The following is a 22,182-nucleotide window of genomic DNA, read 5'->3' as shown; positions in this document are numbered from 1 at the left end:
TTAACATAAAAGCTAACTTATACCTGGTTGCAAAAGTACTGGTATAAGTATTTGCTATGGAATCTTAATTGATACCCATAAAAGTTTCATCTATTGAGATGAAAGAAACAAAAATCTACTGGAACTGTTGAATGAAGGGCTAACCATATTAGAAAGGAGCAGTTATAAACAGGACTTTTCCAGCTGCCCTTGCTAATAGGCAATTCTAAAATAACAGTGATGTGTGTCTTAGGTTTCTGCTAACAAAGCTGATTTCTGACCAGAAGGCTAGAGTATTCTTTTTCATCTATTAATCCCTGAAAGTGACAGTTCTTCTTCATATCCCTAATATTTCCTTTTCAGCTCACCAAGGCCAAAATGTCATCTTTTCTTGTAAAACAAAAAATCAAAGCCAAATGGTTAAAATGCAAAGTTTTGGTTAAACAAACAGTCAGTATTTCAGTGGTTTTATCTGCAGCCTGCAGAGCAACTAAACAAAGCCAAGATATTGTCCATCTCTTTGACAGACAAAGAGCCTCAGAGGTCCAGAATGACATGCCTGGGGCTGGCACGTGATTAGAGTAATTAAATTAAATAGCAGGAAACATGTTTTCCATATGCCATTGCCTGGCCACACACAAACTGTAACAGTAAATCTTTTATATTACATTGGTTCAGGGAAATGTATAACCATTCTAAAAATGCATGATGCCCACAAAAATAAAAAGGATATAGTAGCATATTCAACAGGCACCCTGGCTTTGGTCACTGGTCTAAAGTGCCAAAGAAGTTGATTCCTTATTTATTTATTACTAAAGGTGCAGCTTAAAATGCTATCAGCATGTGAACATTCTGGATTTATTGGATTTACAGTGGAGGGTAGTGCTGATGCTCCAAATCAGGGGCGGGGGGGGGGGGGGGGGCGGGAGGAGGAAATTCCTCCCAGTAAATTGAAGTGAACATTTTGATTATCTTCCACATTGAGATCATAGCATATTGCTGTTGGTATTTTACAAGAGTTAGGCAAGCTGTACATACTCAAATCATGTATTAGAAAGGAAATTTTATTCAGTTCTATTTTCCACAGCAGTATCAACTCAAATTTCTTTGCTTTCATAGCCAGTTGTTAGAAAAGCCAACATGTTTATCCATGCCTTAATACAGTCAGAAAAATTGCTAGTCAGTGGGATCATCTGTCATCCTTGAATTTACTTGTCACTACACTATTAAGATCAACTAGAACATTTGCTAATCTATTTCCAACTCATCTTTCAGTGGTTGATAGTGCCAAATCAAATCTCTGGTATTTCTGTTGTGTAATGATTTTGTACAATAGGGAAAAGGTTGCAAATCACACTGGAAGAAGCTGTTAATCAGTGAGGACACATTTAAATGCCCAACCCTTGGGATTTTTAGGAGATGACATACAGAACACTTCCTATTAATGAGAAACTCTGAAGACTGCAAAATGTTCTTGATATGGAGATTATTAAGAATTCAGAGAAAACCATTGTAGCACATGAAAATATGTGCACTGAAAGTAAATTAAAAATGTAACTCACCCTTTTCTGATGAAATATATATTGGATAATTTCATATGCATTTTAGGTATTCCATCTTCCCTTTATCTATCTCCTTGACCCAGAAATCTCAGAGATGAAACAATGGTAATGGTAATGGTAACTTCAGTGTTTCTGATTTCAGATCCACCACTGAGCTACTGTATTAAGTTTACAATTGATTCTATTTAATTAAAATAAGACCATCCAGCTGGAAAAATAAATGTCAATTGATTTTTGAAAAGTAGTGTAAAAGATGATTAAACATTGATACTCTTGGTCCAATCTTTAGCAGTTATGGTATTTCTCAAGTGATTAAAGTGTGATTCAAGATATGATCAGTATGGAAAATTAGAAATTTAGACTTTTTTCCTTCTATTCCTTTGAATGCTTTCTTTAATAACTAATCTCCATTGTTTGATCTGGAAAATTTGTGTTTAACAGTGAATCTAATTAAAGGAGACAACAATGACAGGACAGCAAAGACTAACAACTCATTTTGGTAGTAGCTGAGAGAGCTATTCTTTTTAGCCTTTTTTTTAACTATCTGAACTCTTCCCTGAAAGTGTTGGTGCATTTCAACTTAACTTATTTAGCCTGAACTTTCTATATAGTGAGTTAAACCAATCACTTAAAAGGCAAAGAAATTAACCCCTCCTATCATTCAGCCTTCTGAGAACAAGAAAAATGGGAAAAGTACTTTGTAGCAGGTAGAAATCTGGAGCCTCTGGCTGAAGTAATGTCATCCTTCCCAGGAGAGGACAGAGTTGCTCTCTGAGCTGAGCAGGGCTCTCAAGCCCAACTACCAGATGTCTGTAACATGCTTCACTGCTTCTGCTTCACCTCCTCTGTCTCCCATCAGCATTCCTTACCATGCCATCCTACAGCATTGCCTGAGAGAGGAGGACACTCTTGCATCTGCCCTTCTTGCTCCACAAGTGGCCTTTGGCCTCCAGCCACTGCACCTTCCCTGCCTGGAGCCAACCCCACCTGGGCTTGGCCAAGCACGTGTGGAGCAATGGTAACTAAAAGCTCACAGCCCTTCCCAGGAAGATCTCTTACACCTTCTGATTGTCAGAAATGGGACAAATCTGGAGAACTTGCCAGAGTTGTGGGCTGGTACACCAGGGGATATCTACATGGATAGGCATGGGAGGGAAAAGGGTCTGGAGAAGCTTCTGGGCAGGAGTTAATCACTGAAGGGGAAAAACACTGTGGTAGCTTTGGGTATAATTGCTCTTCTGAGCAGCTCTGCCTTTCACCTTTTGGTGCTTTTCCAGCATTACCCCTTTAAGGGACACAAGCTTTATGCTGTGAGGAGCCTCCATCCCTATGAACCACCACAGCTGCTTCAGTGGCATAGAGAAGAGAACTTGGTAGCATGTCTTTACTCTTATAATGCTATCCTGTACCTAGACCTATGAAATCCAGTCCAGTGGATTCTGCCAACATTAAAGAAACTCAGTTTTGCCCTTGGTGATGCCCTTGGTGAACTACTCAGACCAAAGGGCTTGGACAGTTTAATTTTTTCTGTTCTAGCTTTTATTCATGGTTCCAAAGAACTGCTGTAAGCCTTGAGGATCTCCTCCAGTACAGTGCTTCTCACAAGCTGTGCAACACAGGGATTGAGCACAGCACCAGTATTGGCTGCTAGTTGTTCACTGATGATGCCAGAGCACTGTAACAGAGATCTGTGGAGAAGGCGATGCCTGAGGAGTGAGTCTGGTTTCTAATAGAAGTCAAGTTCTAGGGCTGCTTCCCAACTTTTCCTTTTGCACAGAGTCTCTGCTGTGCAATCAGCTGCATAAAATCTCCTTGCTTTGTTAGGCCCAAATTCTTAGTTTAATGGATGAACTTTTAAACACAGAAGAGCAAAGTACAGATATATATACATATATATATATACATATACATATCTAGGTCCTTCTTGACGTCAATTTCTGTTTCATTTATGGGATTCTGCAGGTTTAATGCAACTGATCCCAGTGGAATTGTGTCCCTGCTTTCCAAACTGCCAAATCATTCTCCAGTTATAAAGCCCTCACCAGAAAACTCTTTTCAATACTTAGCGTATGTATTATAGCAGAAAAAGGAAAAAAAAAAATAGGAAATGTCAGAACTTCATGAATAAGAAGTTGCTGTGCATCAAACATTAACAGCCCTGTCTTGTGATTTCCTTAAGTACTAGCTGAAGTAATCATGCAGTAGACATAGTAGTGCTGATCCTGGTAAAACAGCTTAGTAAAGATCTTGGTAAAGATCCTGATCCTGGTAAAGAGCTTCAAAACTTTTTCTTATCTAATGTACCTAACCCACTCTAAGTAGCTGTCTCTTAGTTCATATTCATTCTTTGGGGATGGCAGTAAATGTGCACAGCAGTAAGATAGAGAACAAAAGACTTACTTCTACCACTGACCAGCTAGGTTTTACAGTGTCTTTTCAAACTCACTTGTCCTTTCAATGATCCACTCACTTGTTGCCTCTAGGATTGGGTTCTGATGACCAAAATTATGAAGGAGACTACGTTGTGGAACTGTTTCTCAGTTGTGACTACCTGCATCTCACCTTTACAGCAGCAGCTTCACAAATGCTGTGCTCCTGTGGGTCTGACATCCCACCATGCTGAACCTACTGCATTCCATGCCAACTGATTTCGCAGCCTTGAAAGCATTTTGAAAGACACTAAAAGAAGAACCTGAAAATTAAAATTACTTGATGGGCTTTGAATAATTTTCTTTCATTAAAAGATGGAGGGAACAGGCCAGAGAGGTGAAAGAAAGGATTACTTCTTTTACAGGAGGGTCCAGGCTACTATAACAGTGACATATAATGGTATCTAACTTGAAAGCAGTCAATGGACTTGGAAAAATGAGCTGCCTGCCTGGTTAGTGCATTATCCATCAACACAGGTGAGGAAAAGTCCCCACGCTAATTCTCAGTCTCTTGCCTGTGGGAACAGATCTTGCTCCTGTTCTTTTTTCTTTCTGGTCCTTAGCTGCCTGCATTTCTGTGTTCAGAGCCTGCTTGAGAAGGGATTGTTATGAAGAAAAAATTGCTCACACAGCACAAAGGGCAATGCTGTGCATATTTGAACTGAATAATTAGCATCCTTAGTGAGACCTGCAGAAAGGACCAAATCAGAACTATGGATGTCAGGTGCCCCTGGACTGAACCTGGGCTGATGGCACCTGCATTGAGAACTCCCATTTTATTTCTGTCAGAAATGGTGGGAGATTTGAAGCTCTCTGTATAAAGAGTGCTCTCTGTAAAAAGTCAGTCGCTTCAGAATACTGAAATATATGCAGAAACTTATGGGAAAGTATGACAAAAGACCTCTACAAATTTAGATAAATGGTGAAAGCCAAGAAGTTTTAGCAAGTAAGGAAGATGCCAAGAGATGGGCTGTTGGGTTTAGGTTCCTTTGATATCTTAAGACAAGGTGTCAAAATAGCTGAGAAATGAGGGAAACCAGTCACCACCTGTCCTTGTGTGCAGTCAAGTAGTTGAGTGATGGAATTATGGTCTCTGATGTGTAGTAACTCTTCAGCTTCTATATTCAGTAGAGCAAGACCTAGGAGAGCAAGCCTTAGAAGAAGATTGTCTCAACAGGTGTCCCTCTGTGCACAGCAAGAGAGCACTTTCCAACTGTGTTTCTGCTCTGTGCCCCTTCTGAGTCTGTTCAGTAACAAAGATCTGCCTTAAAAATCTGCAGACTGCCACCTAAAAACTATCATGCTGCTCTTATTGATGGGAGCAAAAGGAAAAGACTAAGGAAGGAGTATGAGACTGAATCCTCCATGCTGTACTAGCTGCTTTGCAGAGAACTGAGCAAAGCCTTCTCAAGCCCTTGACGTTGCTGCATTGCTGCAATATCATAGCTGTAACTTTCACAAGCTCCTTGCTGAGGAAATACAGGCAGGATGAACAGAAACACCTCCCTGGTCTCCTGGGGATCCAAGGGTCACAGGCCAGAACATGAGAGGAGACAGATTATGCACTGCTTTCTGCATTAGAGCACCTATGTCTCCAAGGCATTTGGGCTGAGCTGCACTTCCAGGACATTAAACAATGTAGCATTATGAAGATTTAGCCAGCAATATACTGAGGAGTGCATTAACTCACTCTCATATTTTAAAGGAAGGAGAAAAATGAAAACTCGTGCATGTGGACATACAAATGTCTAACAGTAAGAAAGACATTCTGAGGTCAAACAGAATTCTTTCCAAAATGAAGCATTTAAAGAAGCAACTTTCCAAGAACACATAATCCTCTTCAATGACAAAATTGAAGAAACTCTGTGCTGTTGGATACAGGAAATGATAAATTGCCAAAGGTTTGAAATTATTATCATCTAACTGTCAAAATATGCAGTGATAATTACAGGGATACGGACTTGGAGGCTTTTGATTCACGCTAGTTATGTATCCCTGATTAAGGAATTTTGCCTAGTGTTGCCCCAGTGCTCTCCTGATGTTCTGCTTTCTCTGACAAATGGAAGCATTAAGAAAAGTATCAAGGTGCTATATCCTAGGTATTTGAAAGAGGCAAAGAAGCATAAAATCTCTTGGATCTAAAAATAAAAATAAAGCAGTGTCAACATTAACCATGAAGGTATCAATAAAATGAAACAATTTTGTTACACTGTAATGCTATGTAGTCAGGCAGGAAATTCAGTTAATTAGTATTATGATAAAATAAGAATTATTGCCTTCTGTAACTGGAATTTTACAATAGGAAACCAAAAAAAAAAAAAAAGGCAATTAATAAAGTTAATAGATTTGAGGCTTCCTTAAAAAACAAAGAATCATTTTCCCATCTAACTGGGGATAGGCAAGTATAGTAACTTGGGAAAGAATAATTACTTATAATTATTCACATTATTATGCATTTTCACATAGAATTAGCATACAAAAAAGAATTATTTTTCCTGTAACACAGTTTTTAAAGACCACAGTTAGAAACATGATAGAAATGAACAGGCCCTTTAAGAATAAGGCTGAGAACAAGCAGGCTAAATATTAAGAGGCTTTCCTGCATGTAGATGAATGAAAATTTTTCACAAAACAAATCCAACTACACAGCACTCCACCTCCTTGCTCCTATGTTTGATCCCAGAAATCATAGAGCCAGCTGGTGTTGTGTAGGAGTTATAGGGGGACTGTGCACTCACAAACTCGAGGAAGGGCAGGAAGGTGCAAAGTTAGTGTCCCTTACTGGCTGCAAAGTTAACAGCAGCCAGTAAGAGACACTAAACAGCTAAGGCAGCCTACAGAAAAAGAGATGAATTGAGCTAAGACTGCAGTGGCAATCTAATTTAGGAGGGAGGAGAGGGGAGGGCAGGTTTATTTATAAGTCTGACATTGTTCAAAACTTACATTTCCATTTATCCTGTCCTTCCCAGCACTTCTCAAGGGCAAAAATGCTGTAACCATCCTGGAAGGATCAAGTGTGCAGAGAGATGCTTTTAACATTATATCCTCCAAACCATCTGCCCTGTATTTCAGGATTATGTACCATTAACAGTGAACATAGTTACTTCAAGATAGCTATGGAAAATAAAGTAAAAAAATGCAACAAAACTCCATGATCACATTCAAAACATCTTATTCAGTTAATTAAGGGGGTGGATCACTTACAAGCAATTATCTGGTCTGTCAAAACAACTCTAGTGACCAAGGCCCCCTTTATCACAGCAAACCACATTGCTGAATGATTTAAAGTGACTAAGGGGACTCCTTTCAGCTCTCAGCTGCTGCCTAAGTAATCCTTGGGTGGCTGAAACAGATGTGTGTGCCCACAGGTAGCCGGGGAAGTTGTCCTGTACAGGCTAGATGAGCTATGGGGCCACAATCAAAACAAGCAGGAGTGTGACACTCAGGCTAATGGGGACAAGAAACTGGCACATGCCTTAAAGATGCACCTTCCCAGTCCAGTGTGTGTGAGTGAGAGCACGGCTGAGAACCCCAATTTTCTGCTGGCTAAGCAGTTTCAGCTAATCCTATTTTAACCTTTAAATCTTAATCTAAATTAACCTGAATTAGAGGAGAAAAAAACTAGCAAATTCAAAGCACAAAACCTATCAAATAGAGCAGTAAAATTCCACAAAAATAACTTATATTATTCCTCTAGCCCAGAGAAGATAATTTCATCCAGGATGCTCTTCTGTTTGCCTAAGAAGTAAGTCAGCAGATGATTTTCTAAACTATATTCTTCCACCAAGAAATGAGGTACAGAAGCTCCACTGCCACCCAGATGATGGGAACTGCATAAGGAAATCAGAAACTAAACAAATAAATGAAAATCAAACAAACATTTCTTAAGTAGATAAGTAGGACATGCTGCTAGCAGGACAGAACACAATAAGGAAATTAACTCAGCTTAGCTAGTTTTGCCTGCAAATTGTCAAGTGTTCATAAGGGGGAGAAATAAGTAAACATTTTTAGATTGCTGCTTGGGACTAACGATTATAGATTTTTACCTCAGAATTCCAGTGAAGATAAAAACAGGGTATAGTTGGCTTAAGTAACATGGAATAAGTCTTAGTGATCTTGATGATAATGAAGATGGAATGAAGAGAGTGCACAAATGAGAGGTGGTAGTTTCTCAAGTGCTTTTGCTGAATCATTCAGCTTTTAATCCTATTTTGTTAATGCCAGAAGACGACAAAAAGACTAATGTTACAGTATCTATATTCCAGTAATGAGTGTCTGAGTATGTAAGTATTATGATGGATTTTCCTTCATTTATTAGCAATTACTGATAAAATGTCAGCTATCAGCTATACTGGCTTTATTTTTTGGACAACGAGACAGAATAAGCATATACACTAAAAAAAAAAGATTCACATCATCCTGGGAAGAAAATAAGATATGTGAATTGTATTGTATTATGGTTATTTTCTTCATTATGGTGCTTTGATGCATGGTAAATAATTCAGAAAAAGATCTAGGTGCAGTCACCAACATAGCAATGTTGTAAATTGAAAACATTTATTCTAATGTTCTTCTAATTCTACCACAGGTATTTAAACAAAAGGGCACTAGATAAAATCCCTGTTATGAAAGCATGATTTACTTAAAGATATACAATTCTAAATTCACTACAAACAATAAGGCAAGTAGTACAATGCTATATTGTTAATACTTGTTTTAAGCTTTCCTCAGCTAAAACTTGACCTTTTATCTATTTTTGGGCATTGTATCGCTGATGAAACATTACACTGCTGCTACAGCAATGAAAATAATTTAATTTGATTTACAGAACTATTTATTCTTACACACTTATGTTGTTGAAACATAGACTTTATTTTAGTTAAAGTTATACCAGAATCAAAGCTTCATAAAGTATTTGGAAATTAAATGAACAGTTATAAAAACTACAATGCAATAGTTTTCTAAACTCTTTTGGTAGTAATAATTAATATACTGTAGCAACAGTATATGGGATTGTTTTCCAGTACAAGCTCTCTCTCTGTGGATCCTAAGCAAAGTTCAGGAAATGTCACCAAGTTATGCAACATCTTCTCCTGGATTAGGGCAAATTTGGGAGAAAATCATCTTCATGGAAGTTCTCTACATTGGGACTTCCCTGTCTCATACAGTTGCAGTTGCCAAGTACATGGAGTCCCTCTCTCCCAGCTTATTTACAGGTGGGCTTTAGTTTTGCAAAGGTCTTGATGAATACCAAAGTGGTCAGTACAAACACATTTTCAGATAAGGGGTCAAGGCAGCTTTTAGAAATGTAATGTAAATGATTACAGTTTGTCTGAATTTTGGATAATTATAAGCTGAGGAACTTGGATTCACTTTTATCTTTCCTGTATGGTATGATCACATGTTCAAGACAAATGCTGTGATGGGAAAATGAGCATGCATCAATACTATTCCACATTCACTAAAACTTACAATGGCTGATGTAGGATAAAACAAGAGACCAAAAAGAAAGACTTTGTGTAATTATTGTAAGAATAGTGTAAAAAAAAAAAACCTTACTCCTGAATGTTTAAATTGTTTTGACAATGTGCAGCAAACATATTTGATTGTACAAAGTAAAACCACCACTAAATTACCAAATTTACACAAAGTCAAATATCTGGAAGGGGATCTTTTAAAAAAAAACTTTATTTGAGAAAGGAAAAGACTTATATCAGAAGGCAAAAAAAGGGAACATACAAACAGAATATATTTACAACACAAAACAAGATCACCTCTAAGGGTGTAAATTATAATAAATACAGTAGATTTAAAATGTAAGAGACAATAATCAATTAGAAATGTGGTTGTTTAAACCCAGTTTTCCTTTTCACTGGTTCCAGGTAGTTTCTCTCATTTTAATTTTATCCAAATTTGTAAGATTCTGAAATTAAAGTACACTAATGTATTGGGGTTTCTCACCTGAATGACATTATAAAAATATCTTTTGTCTTCTGTGAATACACGTCTTTCAACTGATATTGTACAAAACTCTTCTCAATTGCAAATTTCTCCCCAAATGTATTTTAAAAGATGCACTATCCCTTTTTGATGAAGCTGAAGTCAGACTTCAAAGAAAATTAAAAACATATAGAATGGGAAACACATATTTAGAAGTTTGTTTGGAGATCTTCTAGGAAAAAGGATAATGTATCTTTAGAAGTTGCAACATTTTAGAAGAGATTGAATAGTATTAGAACATAATGTAAACAACACATGCTAATAACATATTTTAGAGCAATTTCTACATTTGGCAAAACAACTATCTCTTTTGAAACCAGATACTGCACCTTAAAATACCTCAGCTTTAGAAATATAAATATTTTTAATAGAAAAAAAAACCTGACAAGGAGTCCAGGTCAGTTTGGGATTATCCATATTAAAGGGGATCTTAATACAATGAATCTTTAACTAGCTTAACAAAAGTAAACCTATAAAACAAGGTAAACATATCAAAAGGGAATATGAAGGAAATGTTTCACTGGAAAGCTTCCTTAACAATTTCCCTACTCGCTTTGTTATTTTCTTTGACAATAAATCAATTCATAGAGTGCCTTTAAAAACAGAGGGAGCGCTGCCCCGTCCCCCCTGCCCCGCATTCCTCAGCACATGAATCACTTGGGCTTCCTGTTTCCATAAGGCATTTCCTGCCCCCCCCTCCAAAATCACTTTTCTGCAGGAGAACAGCAGGGACCTGACAAAGTATGGACTTAAATAAACAGGGCCTTCCACTGCAGCCAGCCTGGCTCTGCTGACTGTGAGGGATGGGCCGGGATGCAGCTCGCGGGCTGCACACACGACTGTGCCTTTCAACGCTCCCAGGCAAGCTGAACCTGCCTTTTGTCAAGGTGGCATTTTATGCACAGTTGTTATTTTAGGATTTGTCCATGAGACTCCATTGTAAAGGTTATGAGATATTGTAAAATTAGTCTTCATTAAAAAAAAAAAACAAACAAACAAGTGATTGGATATCAGATGATAATGATAACAGCTCTGTGCTTTTCGTGCAATGTCCTAATAACTGACTGGAGCCACCTAATGCTGCATTTTGCTTCTCACCAGTACTTGCATCTGCTGCATTTAAGGACGTCTCTGTGGACATTATTATCAAATAAGACAAAATGAAAAGTTAACCAAGCAGTGCAAAAAAGAAAACAATGCAATTTTAAAACAGTGCCTTGCCTTGCCTCTTTATATCCACCTTGTACTTTTCTCTAAATTAACTTTATACACCAGCCTGAGACCACCAAGATAGCAGTCAGTACCTGTCTACTGGGGAAAAGAATACCCTAACATTAACAGTGTTCAAGACTATAGTATGATACAATATATACAGACAGCTGAAAGCAGAAGTCAGAGGATTCAAAATCAGAAGAATGTTTCATCAATCAGGTCTGGAAACTAATTCCATCAATTGCTGATCTCAACAGGCTAGGTGATATGAGTTCTCTTTCACTAGGACTAAGCGATGTAAGATAATTCTGGGCTAATACAACATCTATCAGCTATTACTCAAAGATTTATGTAGCATAATTGATTGCAACAGATATCTTCTCAATTAGTGGCCATAAGGATGAGCTTCACTATGTTTTCAAGTGTACATACAACACTTCTGCATTTGTTAAATTCTTTGAACAGTAAATCAGGATTTACTAGCTCAGTGAATCAGAACACAATTGCTTATGAAAGCCTAGAAAATGCATGTGATGTTCAGATAATAACCTTAATTACAAATCCTGGAGCTAAATCTTTGCCTATTACCTGTTGCATAAAAGCAGCTTGCTCCCCAGATTCCATTTGCTGGGTTTGAACATCCTCATCACTGTCCAGTGGCTCCTCTTTGACTTTCACAGCCCCCACCTGCTGTCCTATTCTTTCATCCACACCAGCACTGCTGCTCTCAGCCCTAACGCTGGCACTGCTGGAGGGAGCTCGCTCTTCCTGCATCGAGTGATCTCCATGAAGTTCTTCTTCAGCTTCCTCCAGGTGACTGCCAGGCTGCTTGAGCTGCTCAATGGACTTAGAGAGCATCTGGAAAGAGAAGAGGGGAACAAGTACTGACTCCTTTCACTAATGCCAAACACCAAGAAGTACTAGATCTGCATGGATGAAATGAAAGTGTCCACAGCAAACCCATGTAGCCATGCACCATCACAACACTGATATATCCAGAAAAAAGAACAAAAGTCCCTAAGCAAAAGGCCACTTTTTATTCTGCAGCAGAAAAATACCATATTTATGGATAATGAAAAACATGACACATCTGTTAGACTGTTACAGCTGGTAAACTGGAGAAATTAGTCTTCCTTCATCTTTATTCAAACATGAATGCAGAAATACCATCTTATAGTTAATTACCCACAACACAAAATCATAAAGGAACATTAAGATATAAGCAAATTAGTTATCTGGTTAATATTTTGTTATAGGTGAATTAGAGAATTTTCACACAAACATCTCTATCAGTTAAAACATGAAGGCACTGAAAGCCAGCAAAGGAGAAGTGACAGAGAGCTGGTGTGAGTCCCCTGTTCTGTGGCACAAGAATACTACAAGAACGTTTGTGCATGACTGGAAGGACTACAGCTTTTGTGGTGCACTATACAGGTATTCCAGTCCCAGCAATGATGATATAACACAGCTCCCAAGGCAACACCAGCTCTAGCCCAGTAGCTGCTATTTTAAAGCTCTGCAGAAGTGCCAGATGCCTGAGCTTTTCAATCATGTGCAGTTTGTGTTTTGCTGTTTAAGATGAAGCCAATGCATTCCAAAATACTCCAAATATAGTCCAAAGACCTAAACTGAAAAAAATCCCCACTGTGTTGAAAGAACCAGAAATCGGATATGCGAGTAAGAAGTTGCAATGTCGAGTGAGTAACTATCATTTATTCAACTGGCCTACTCAATTTCAAGTAAATACTGTTTTGTATCATCTAAACCAAATATCTTGAGAGGGGAAAAACACCTTTTGCCTTTACTTTTACATATTTTCCTCTTCCCATCTGTCTTCCCCAACCATCAATTATGTCTTTCAAACTGAGTTTTAGCTAGTGTTATATACTCAATTACTCAGTATATGAATGGCTGCAGGATGTCTATTTTTGTCACAAACCATGAACCATCCCGTTTCATTCAGCCTGCAAATGCATATAGAAAAATGCCAGGTTGTCATGTAAACTGTGTGCAAGAAGCTGCAGCTGGATTTAGGAAATCTCATGAAGTTCAACAAGGAGAGTTGAAAGATCAATTTATACAATTCCAATTGATGCTGTGATGCAGAGCACCAGTAGAAAAACAAATTTCTAAGAGGAAGCCTGTCTGGCTATTGTCACAGCAAACCTTCATTTTTGAGGTGTAATGGGAGTTTAATGGCTTACTAAAAGGAAACAAACAAAAAATCCCTCTTCATCACCATAGTAACTGGGAAATCACAACATGAGTACCCTGCATGTTGCATGCCCTTACTACTTCAACTGCTGTGGAGAGTCTCCTTCCATTACACAGCATCTGAAAAATTTCTCAGATCAAACATATAGATCTTTTCCAGTTGTTTCTCAGGGGATGACACTGACCAACAAGTTTCTAAATCTAACTACATTTAATCAGCTCAGGCACACCCCTTTCACAACATTATTGTTGTTATTATTATTATTATTATTATTATTATTATTATTATTATTATTATTATTATTTAACCACTTGTGGGGAGCCTTCCCCACTCCTCAAGCAGGAGGAAGAGAAAGGCAGGTAAGGCTGCATGGCTGGCTGCAAGTGAGCAAATACAAGCTGAAACATCTGTGTGACAGATAATCATATAAACTAAAGAATCACTAAGGCTGATCCATCTGTAAACCATTCCCCGTGCCAGTTACTTGACACCAGGTGGGTTTTTCTGCAGGGGAAGCTAAGAGAAAATGAGTGCATGCCCACAGCAAAGTTAAGACACATATTTAGCTCATTATTGCTCTCCTTTCTTTTATGAATTTTCACTTTTATGTCAGGCTCTTTCTTCTTTACACTGCTGTATGGGTACAGGTCTGCTGCTGAGCTTTCTGAGGCAACACATGATAGACTACTGTATAGAATCTATATATGGATCACCTCTGAAGGTGGTGATCCATATATAGATATATATACACTTTTTGCATGCAATCAGCTAAGAGAACAAGCACACGTAATGGGGCTGCAGAGACTTAGAGTGGAATTTGTGTGCATTTCAATTTGCTGTGTTCCTGTTTCAGACTCTTCTTCCATGCTGTAGAACTCAGCAGGTGATTTGCTCCAGATTTAAGCAACAGGAGGAGATAAGCAAATTACATTTTCTAAAACTCCATGAAATTAAAGTCTTTATATATTTACTCAGTAGAGTTTAAAAAGTGCATTCATACTACCTTTACTACAGAATTTTATTAAAAACATCCTTTCCACTGTGATTTTAACTTAGCCTCAGGCAAGGGGCTATGAGGCATTAGAGTCATCTTCTCATATGATGGAGCATGATCAAATTGCATGGATGGAATGGGAAGGAATGACCCAAAACCTGAAAATCCCTTCTACTGCTCAGACTGCTAAGCTACGGCCGACTGCTTCTCTGTATCACCACAATGCTTTCATATCTATTCAAGTTTTTTTTTTAAAGACAGCTCAGCTCCATCCTATTCTAGTAATTATACTAGTAACATTACTGGACACTTCTCCTAAGTCAGAAACATCTCCTTTTAAATTATATCTCCTAGTGGTAGTACTGTATCTGGAAACATGTGAAGATAGCAGTTTAGAGTCAGTACTTCTATCTTCTCTAAAGATGGGTTACACAGCAGAAAATGAATGAAATGCTGCTCAGGTCCTTTCATTGCACAGCTGGATACTTCTGCTCACACTCAATGTTTAAACCTTTAACTTTAAACCCCCACTTACCATTTTTTTTTCCTGACTTTTTCTGTAGTTACATGGAGGGGCTTCTCCTAATTTTAATGCATCTATTTTTATTTTGAAAAAGTGATTACTTAATCTGAGTTTTGGTGGAATTATGTTTAAAAATAATAACAGAACCATAGTTTTGTTATTTCCCTAATAAAGTAAGGGTTGCACATATTTGTTATACTTTACCAGTATATTTTACCGCTATCACCTATTCCATTTTAAGTGGCCACTAAAAAAATGCCTTCATGCTAATATAACCTATATATTTTTTTTTTTTTTGCTTTTATCTTCAGGAAATTAAGCAATAAGGGATATGCATGACTCAAAGTAAATCGTATCAGCAGGAGAGGAAATATTTATAGATATCAACTCCTTTGTATAACTGCAAGAGTCTAATCAAAGAAAAAGACATGAAACATATCCTAACCTGTTTGGTTGTAGAGCAAAATGGAAGACTAAATAATCCGGTCACTGCAATAGACCATTTTATAAGTCCTTCAGCTGCAGCCTACGTCATTTTCTCCTTTGAAATTATATGCTCTTGTAAAATAAAATGTTTTAAATAAGATGTCTTTACAAAGAGACAAAATCACTAAGTCCTGCAGCAGCCAACCAACATGTTTCCATCCTTGGTTAATTGTTCATTTTAATACATGGCAGTAAGTTCTAAGAACTCATATATATTCTTACAGAACACTTTTTCTCCTTCTCCTCTATGGCAGTCAGATTGCCAGCTATGTGTGTTGTACATATATTGTTAGCTGCAACTGAAAACAACTTGGGTCCTGCTGTCTCTGTTACTCATAGTACCAATATTTCTAAGGGATATATTTATCTTTCAAAATCATTCTTCTGCATTATGGCTTAAACATTAGTTCTTAATAAAGGAGAAAATGCTCTGGGCATTTTCCAGTTCCAAACAGACAACAGTTTCTTTTTGTTTTTACCCAAATAATCCCTGCTATTAGCAATATTTGAAAGATTATCTCTCACCTATAGAAGATGCTAGTCAGATTTATGAGCTGCAAAGCCAAAACCTCAGTGTAATATGTTTAATGGAGCTAGATTGATTTACTACTGCTGAACCACATTCCATAAAACATCATTCAGAGAAGTGAATGATTAATCTAGAGTTAAATGTATCTTTTCAATATTCCTGTTGGCAATAAATAATAGTTATATTTTTCTATCAACATAAATTTATGTATTATTTTTCATCTTCTTTTAAGAGATGTTGGTAAACTGAGAACACCATCCAAGTACTAATGAATATTCATTTCCTATATATTTTTTTACTTCACAGGCTTTCCTGGTCACCAATTCCTCATACAGAGATGCTTTAAACCAGCTGACATCCTAGAATGAGAACTGAAATTCAGGTGTTTCTTTTATAAGCCATAACATTATCTATATACCTCCCATACTTTAGAGCACACACCAACTGCCCCATTATTTTGCCCTTTACTTCTCCAATACAGAGAATTTTACCATGGAAAACAAATTGCCAAAGTGCTGTGAATACACAACTTAAGAACACAAATAGGGCTCCTGAACTGATCAAATAAAATCTTGGACCCAGTGAAGACTTCAGCTTCAGTAGTGGCAGGCCTTATTCATCATACATGGCAAAAATAACTCCTAAAGACAGAGAGCTTTGTTCATGTACTCTTCACGTTATGATTTCTGAGATTTTTCTTTAACACAGACTTCTGCTAGGGGCTTTGCATTTAGATTAGTTAAATCAAAATCCTTAGTTTTTTCTGCAAGTGTCTGGGTCAAAGCTTTCTAGATACAGATACACACAGTAATATCAAGATTTAAAGTTTTTTTTATTGTAGAAGTGGTCCTTTGGTATCCAATTGCACTAATTTTAACTGGGGTTTTGGACTTTGGTCTCCCCTTATTGAGCAGAATGAAGATCTGCAATGGTGATCAAAGGGTGTTATGAGGAAATAAGCTGTCATTTGGACAGAAGTATATTAAAGCTGACAATGGCAAAGCTGGTCTTCCCTAAGACAAGCTGAGTTCAGGTTACTTCACATTCATTATTAATTCTGGGACAAGGGTTTTTACCTACTTTTGGAAGAGATGTCAACATTTGCAGAATGTTTTCAGAAGGTCAGTGTACTAGATCCCACAGGTATAAATGTCAGACTTCAGTGGAGACATATACCATTTCCCACATCAAAAGCAAGGCATCTGACAGCTGAGCAGAAATAATCCATAGGGGATCTCCTCTTTGCTAGTAAGGACAGAGGCACGCCTTTTGGCCACGACTTGTTTCTTTTCAGAATGTAAATGATCCAGGGGAATCCTTTACCTCTGACCTGTGTTAGATTTTGCTTGTTATCACCCTCACAGCAGCACTGGCTTGCTGCTGAAGTATATTTTTTCCTCACCGAATTAAAAATAAAAAAAAGTCTTTTTTTTTTTTATTTTAATGCAAGATAAATACAAGAACAATGGGGTGAGAAAAAGGTGGTTCTCTTTCTCTTTTTGTTGTTATACCTATAAGTCAGCCAAAGAGATCAGTCCAAAACTAGTTATCAGGGTGTGCTGACACATGCCCTGTCATCTCAGCTGAGGGCAAACACTCAAATTGTGGGTTCAGTGGAACACTAAAGACTTAAGGACTTAAAGACCTAAACATAAGAAATAAAATGTTAAGGGAAATAGAAAACAAAAAAGAAGATATTAATTTGCTTTAAGACCTTGGTCAACTAGCATTTCACAGTCTTAACAGTTTAAAATGGTCCTTGTCTTTTATTACCAAAACTTTTAGGGTCCTTGATTATTCCTTATTAAAGAAATACTATATGTACTTATACCTCTCTGCAGATTTCATTATATAGTCCATGAATAGAAGAGTAAAGGACAGAACAACAGAAAAAACAAGTTCATGTATTCACTTAATACATGCCCAAATCTATCCTAAGAAATAAAATATTTAGTTGCTTCCTATCTGGTCTAGAATATCTGCTGTGTAAAGTTTCAAATAACTATAATTCTGCTTTTCAGAGTTTGATTGTAAACCTGTGCAAATTATGTAATGAAAAAATAACTTCTACTGTGAACAGAGCCATGTTTTAAGACTGAACAAAGCATATTCTACCACTCTAGAAGAGATCAAAAATGTAGTAGTCTTATGTAGTCACAGGAATTCAATCTGAACTTTTAGCTAAAAGGTTAAAGACGATACCTTTAAATTCACTATTTAAAAGCTACTCCATGATTTGATCTTTTTTTTCACTCTCTTGTCTATTGGCTACCCTTAAATTCCAGTTTATAAAAATTCAGGTTCTGCAAGTACCTAAGGAACACCCCTGGCTTTCTGTGTCATCACAGAAGGACACAGAAAGACAGACACATGGTTAGAGCAGTGACATTTTTCAGCACTGTTCTTCAAAATGGTTCTTCTGAGCATGGAGAAGAATCTAGATGCTACAAACTATAAATTCTGATAAAATATACACATCCTCAGAAAACCCAGTGCTTCTCTGGCTGCAACGTGATCTCATTCCTCCTCAGGCATTTGCTGCTCTGAGGAGTTACTGTGCTCCTGAAGAAGCCTGGTTGCTCTGGGAGTAGGAGTAAAGGAGACTGAGAAGTTCTTGGGGCAAAAGTAGGTATTGGAGGTTCAAGGGAGAGAGAGGCCCTAGGATAGACTTAAATTTCCACTCTGCATATGTATATGGACTATACTGTACAGAATAAAAGCTAGATTCATCAGTTTTGTCTCTTTATCACAAAGAACCATGTGAGAATGAAGGCATAGTTCAAGAATGAGAGGGAAGTATTCTCATTAGCATGTGTTTTCACTGTAGTTCAACTGAAACAAAAGTTTTTACTGAAACAAGCATTATCACAAACCAGCTCCACTATTTTTCCTTCCTTATCCCATCCATCTCTGGTAAGATGCAATGCATTCCTCGTCCTACATGACTAGAAATATATGGTTATGTGCTTTAAATTTAATTTTTATGCTGTGGACAAATGCTCATAATGCCACATCACATACCCCTAAATGCCATGGTAGAATTTATATCAATAACCATATTAACTAAGAAAAACACATCAGTGGGGTTCTTTGTTTTGTGAGGAATGCATGACTTGATGGGTCTGTAGTACAAAGACTCAGTACTTTAGCAGTTAAAAAGTCTTTTTAGACAATTGAGGGAAGGTGAAATATTTTCAAAACCTGAGGCTACGAGATATGCATATGCCATCTTGATTAAACATATGGAATGCATACTCAAAGAAAAGCCAACTGGAGTCCTAGTTGAGTAATCAAAACACCCAAGCTGAGAGGGGTTAACATGCAAGGATCAGCTCTGAACTTTGAAGTTTTCTGGTCTTCATTTTTCCTAATTAAGACAAGATTTAATAACCAAACCACTGTACAAAGTATGTACTTAAACTCTAGGTTTGTTTCTAATTTTGTTGGGAATTCTTAGTAGATTCCAAAGAATCAGTAATCCCTGGGAAATTCACCCAGTAAGTAAGGTGGATTGATTTTTTTTTTTTTCCTTAGGAACAAGAATTAAACGTCCACTTTTCAACTTTTTTTCTTTGACATTGCCTCTTATATATAGTTATTGAATAACATTAAAACAAAGGAAGACAGCTGAAGATGTACAATTAATATCTTTGTAATACTAGTGCAGCTTCAGAAAACAACTTGTGGAAACCTGTGTGCTAAGTGCAAAAAAATGTTCTCCAAATTAAAAGATGCAATTACTTGCATATATTAATATCAGAGCAGGTAGCAACTTGATTTTGTTGTAAAAGCATACCTCCCTGATAAATCTATTTAGAATCTGTTCTTTTTAAAAATGGATGGTCTCTTTTCTTCGTTCCTTTGCCCCTGCTCAGAATAAGGTGGAGGGAATTTGTACTACACAATTCAACTCTGTGTCACATACCAGCAATGGGACATATTTGTCTTTCTCCTTAAATGGTCATTTTATATCACCATATAGGTAACAAACTTTCATGTTACTCACAGAGAAAAGTCAGTTTGATAAACACTGATTAAAAATTTGTCCAGATGTTAGTAAGCTTCATATATAAACCCATCCATTAATAAGCTGATTTGAGTTCAAATGAGTTACCTATTTATGCAACATTCTGGTCCACAATAAGAAAAGTTTCAACACAATTCAAAAGCAGCAAGTGGAGTCATTGCTGCAGCTCAGAAGCTCACATCAATTTTTAAGACATAATTTACCATTTAACAGGTAAAACTGTAAGCAACTCTATTTTGTTGACTTGTAGCCTATTTCAGAATCTTAAAATTAAGATCCAAAGAAATGTATATATCAACTATGCATAAACAAAAATGATACTCCTGCAAGAACCTCTCTATTGTCCATGATGACATGGCACCAATAACTAATCTTTGTTGTTAGTTTTCACCTTTAAATTTATTGGAAATTCTTTACTTTGGGAACTCACCTTATTCATGTGGATCTGCTGCTGGTACTGCTTCTGCTTCTCCAAAAATTGCTGATGTTGCTGCTGGATGACCAGCTGGGCCAAAGTACTCTGAGGAAGAGGAGCTGACTGGGTTCTGTTCAGTGGCCTGTGACGAGGCAGTTTGTGGGCAGCTCTTATGCCAGGTGAGACTCTCTCCTTTGCTGCTAAAGGAGACTGTGGATGAAGAGGAACTGCTCCTGAAAAACAGGGACATTTCACTCCCCTGTGAAAAACAACAAACTAATAGTTCTAACAGGAAAGAAACTTTCAGTAAGAAGAGGGGTGTGTGTTGCAGAACTCTGCATCTGCACAGATGCAGTGGGATGTGCATCACGTGCCTCGCCATGCTGGGAAGTTCAGCTGCTGCAAAAGAATGTGATGAAGTAATCATTTTCTCTTTTCTGTAATCATTCAGTTCTCTCAGGCTAACAGACTGGAACAGAATCACTAAAAGGGAAAACAAAGATTCTGTCCTTTTTTCCTCCACCCTTCCATTTTTCCCAAGAGTTAGGATGTATGGCATTTGTATTACTGCATTTAGTTTAAACCAAACACAAATGCCATTAAAAACATCTTAAATAAGTATTGCTGGAGCTTTGATCATTACCAGTCACAAGAAGTTTTTGCTGTCTCATTTGTTCTTTCAGTAACAGATGCTGCAAGAGAGCTTGGTGGCTGCTGTTTGGCTTTCCTTCCAAAGCAATGTGAGGATGAGCTGATGATGGAGGAATGTTTCCTCCATACTGTCCAGCCAAGGCCACTCCTTGTCTTAGCGACGGGGTCTCCCCCTTCTGCTTTTCTTTGAATGACGACGAAGACTGTCAAAGAACAACAGCATTGGTTACTGTTTTTCAGAGAAGTAAGTGGCCATTTATACCTCTGGTTGATTAGATGGTCTTATGTCTTCATGAACACATACAGAAGAAAAGGTTAACATCCCTAACTTACACTTTGACCATGAGATGAAAAGGAAGAACATGCCAGTTAAATGTAACACTGTGAGAAACTGAGTACTGAAACCAGTTGAAAAAATAATCAGCAATAAAAGCCAAAGCATAAGGAATTACTAGTTAGAACATTATTAATGCAAGGACAGGACCTATCCTTAAAATCCTAAAGGCCTTTGCACAGCCTCCTGCACAGGAAACAAGAGTATCAGAGTAAATAGTTTGAATTGAGTTTGAAATTGAGTTTGAAATAGGCAAGGCTTGGTTTTTCAAGAAATTCTCCATCACACAGCAAGTCAATCAGCAAAACAAAATAGTTACCTGTAGCAGTGGGAAGCTATTACTTTTCCTGGAGCACTCCCTGACTCCCTGAAGGACAGCACAAATATAAGTTTTACCCTTTGCAAAGTAAACTTGTACAATTAAACTCTCATCTACAGAATCATCAAGAGCTGTTTTATGTGTGTGGCATTTTGAAGTGCCTTATAAATTGCACAGTTATTGATTTAATGCTTTTGGAAGTTTTGGCCCTTCATCATTGCAAAAGTACTTTATATTACTTTGTTCTTTGCCTATTAAAAAAAAAATCTTGAAGCGGTAGTTCAAGCAGAATAACAATTCTTACAGCAAGAATAATAACCTAACAGAAATATGCATGTTGAAACTTGCAGATAACCACTTATGGTAAGTCATAGTAGAAACAGTATCTCTGATAATATGAATTCCATTAAATTCTAAAATAAGGTTTTCACCAATTTTTTTTTTTTTTGTGTATGCTTACTTCACACTGCTATCCCCCTCCCCTGAAAAACAAACACTAAAGTAAGC

At 37.3% G+C, this 22,182-nt stretch overlaps 1 protein-coding gene across 22 annotated transcripts in view; it reads right to left on the bottom strand.

Annotated features, from left to right (window-relative positions):
• The window catches only part of HDAC9 (histone deacetylase 9), a 472,095-nt gene that overhangs the window by 176,552 nt on the left and 273,361 nt on the right, over positions 1-22,182 (bottom strand). For 18 of the 22 annotated variants that reach the window (XR_014953235.1, XR_014953236.1, XM_077787618.2 and 15 more), the window contains 4 exons: positions 21,676-21,723; positions 21,015-21,225; positions 20,387-20,604; positions 11,771-12,040 (listed from right to left, as the gene is read on the bottom strand). Coding sequence is in view for 20 of the 22 variants with exons in the window: in XM_077787618.2 (XP_077643744.2) it covers positions 11,771-12,040; positions 20,387-20,604; positions 21,015-21,225; positions 21,676-21,723 (747 nt within the window). In the remaining 2 variants the exon portion in view is untranslated. Of the gene's footprint in view, positions 1-9,628; positions 12,041-20,386; positions 20,605-21,014; positions 21,226-21,675; positions 21,724-22,182 lie in introns of those variants that run through there. The other 4 variants (XM_085573123.1, XM_077787608.2, XM_077787603.2 and 1 more) reach the window with 2 other exon arrangements.

The sequence above is a fragment of the Lonchura striata genome, chromosome 2 (assembly GCF_050655825.1).
Source record: "Lonchura striata isolate lonStrDom1 chromosome 2, ASM5065582v1, whole genome shotgun sequence".
NCBI classification, from domain to species: Eukaryota; Metazoa; Chordata; class Aves; order Passeriformes; family Estrildidae; genus Lonchura; species Lonchura striata.
Note: the sequence above shows the minus strand (reverse complement) of the source record. Positions and strands in the feature narration are given on the sequence as shown.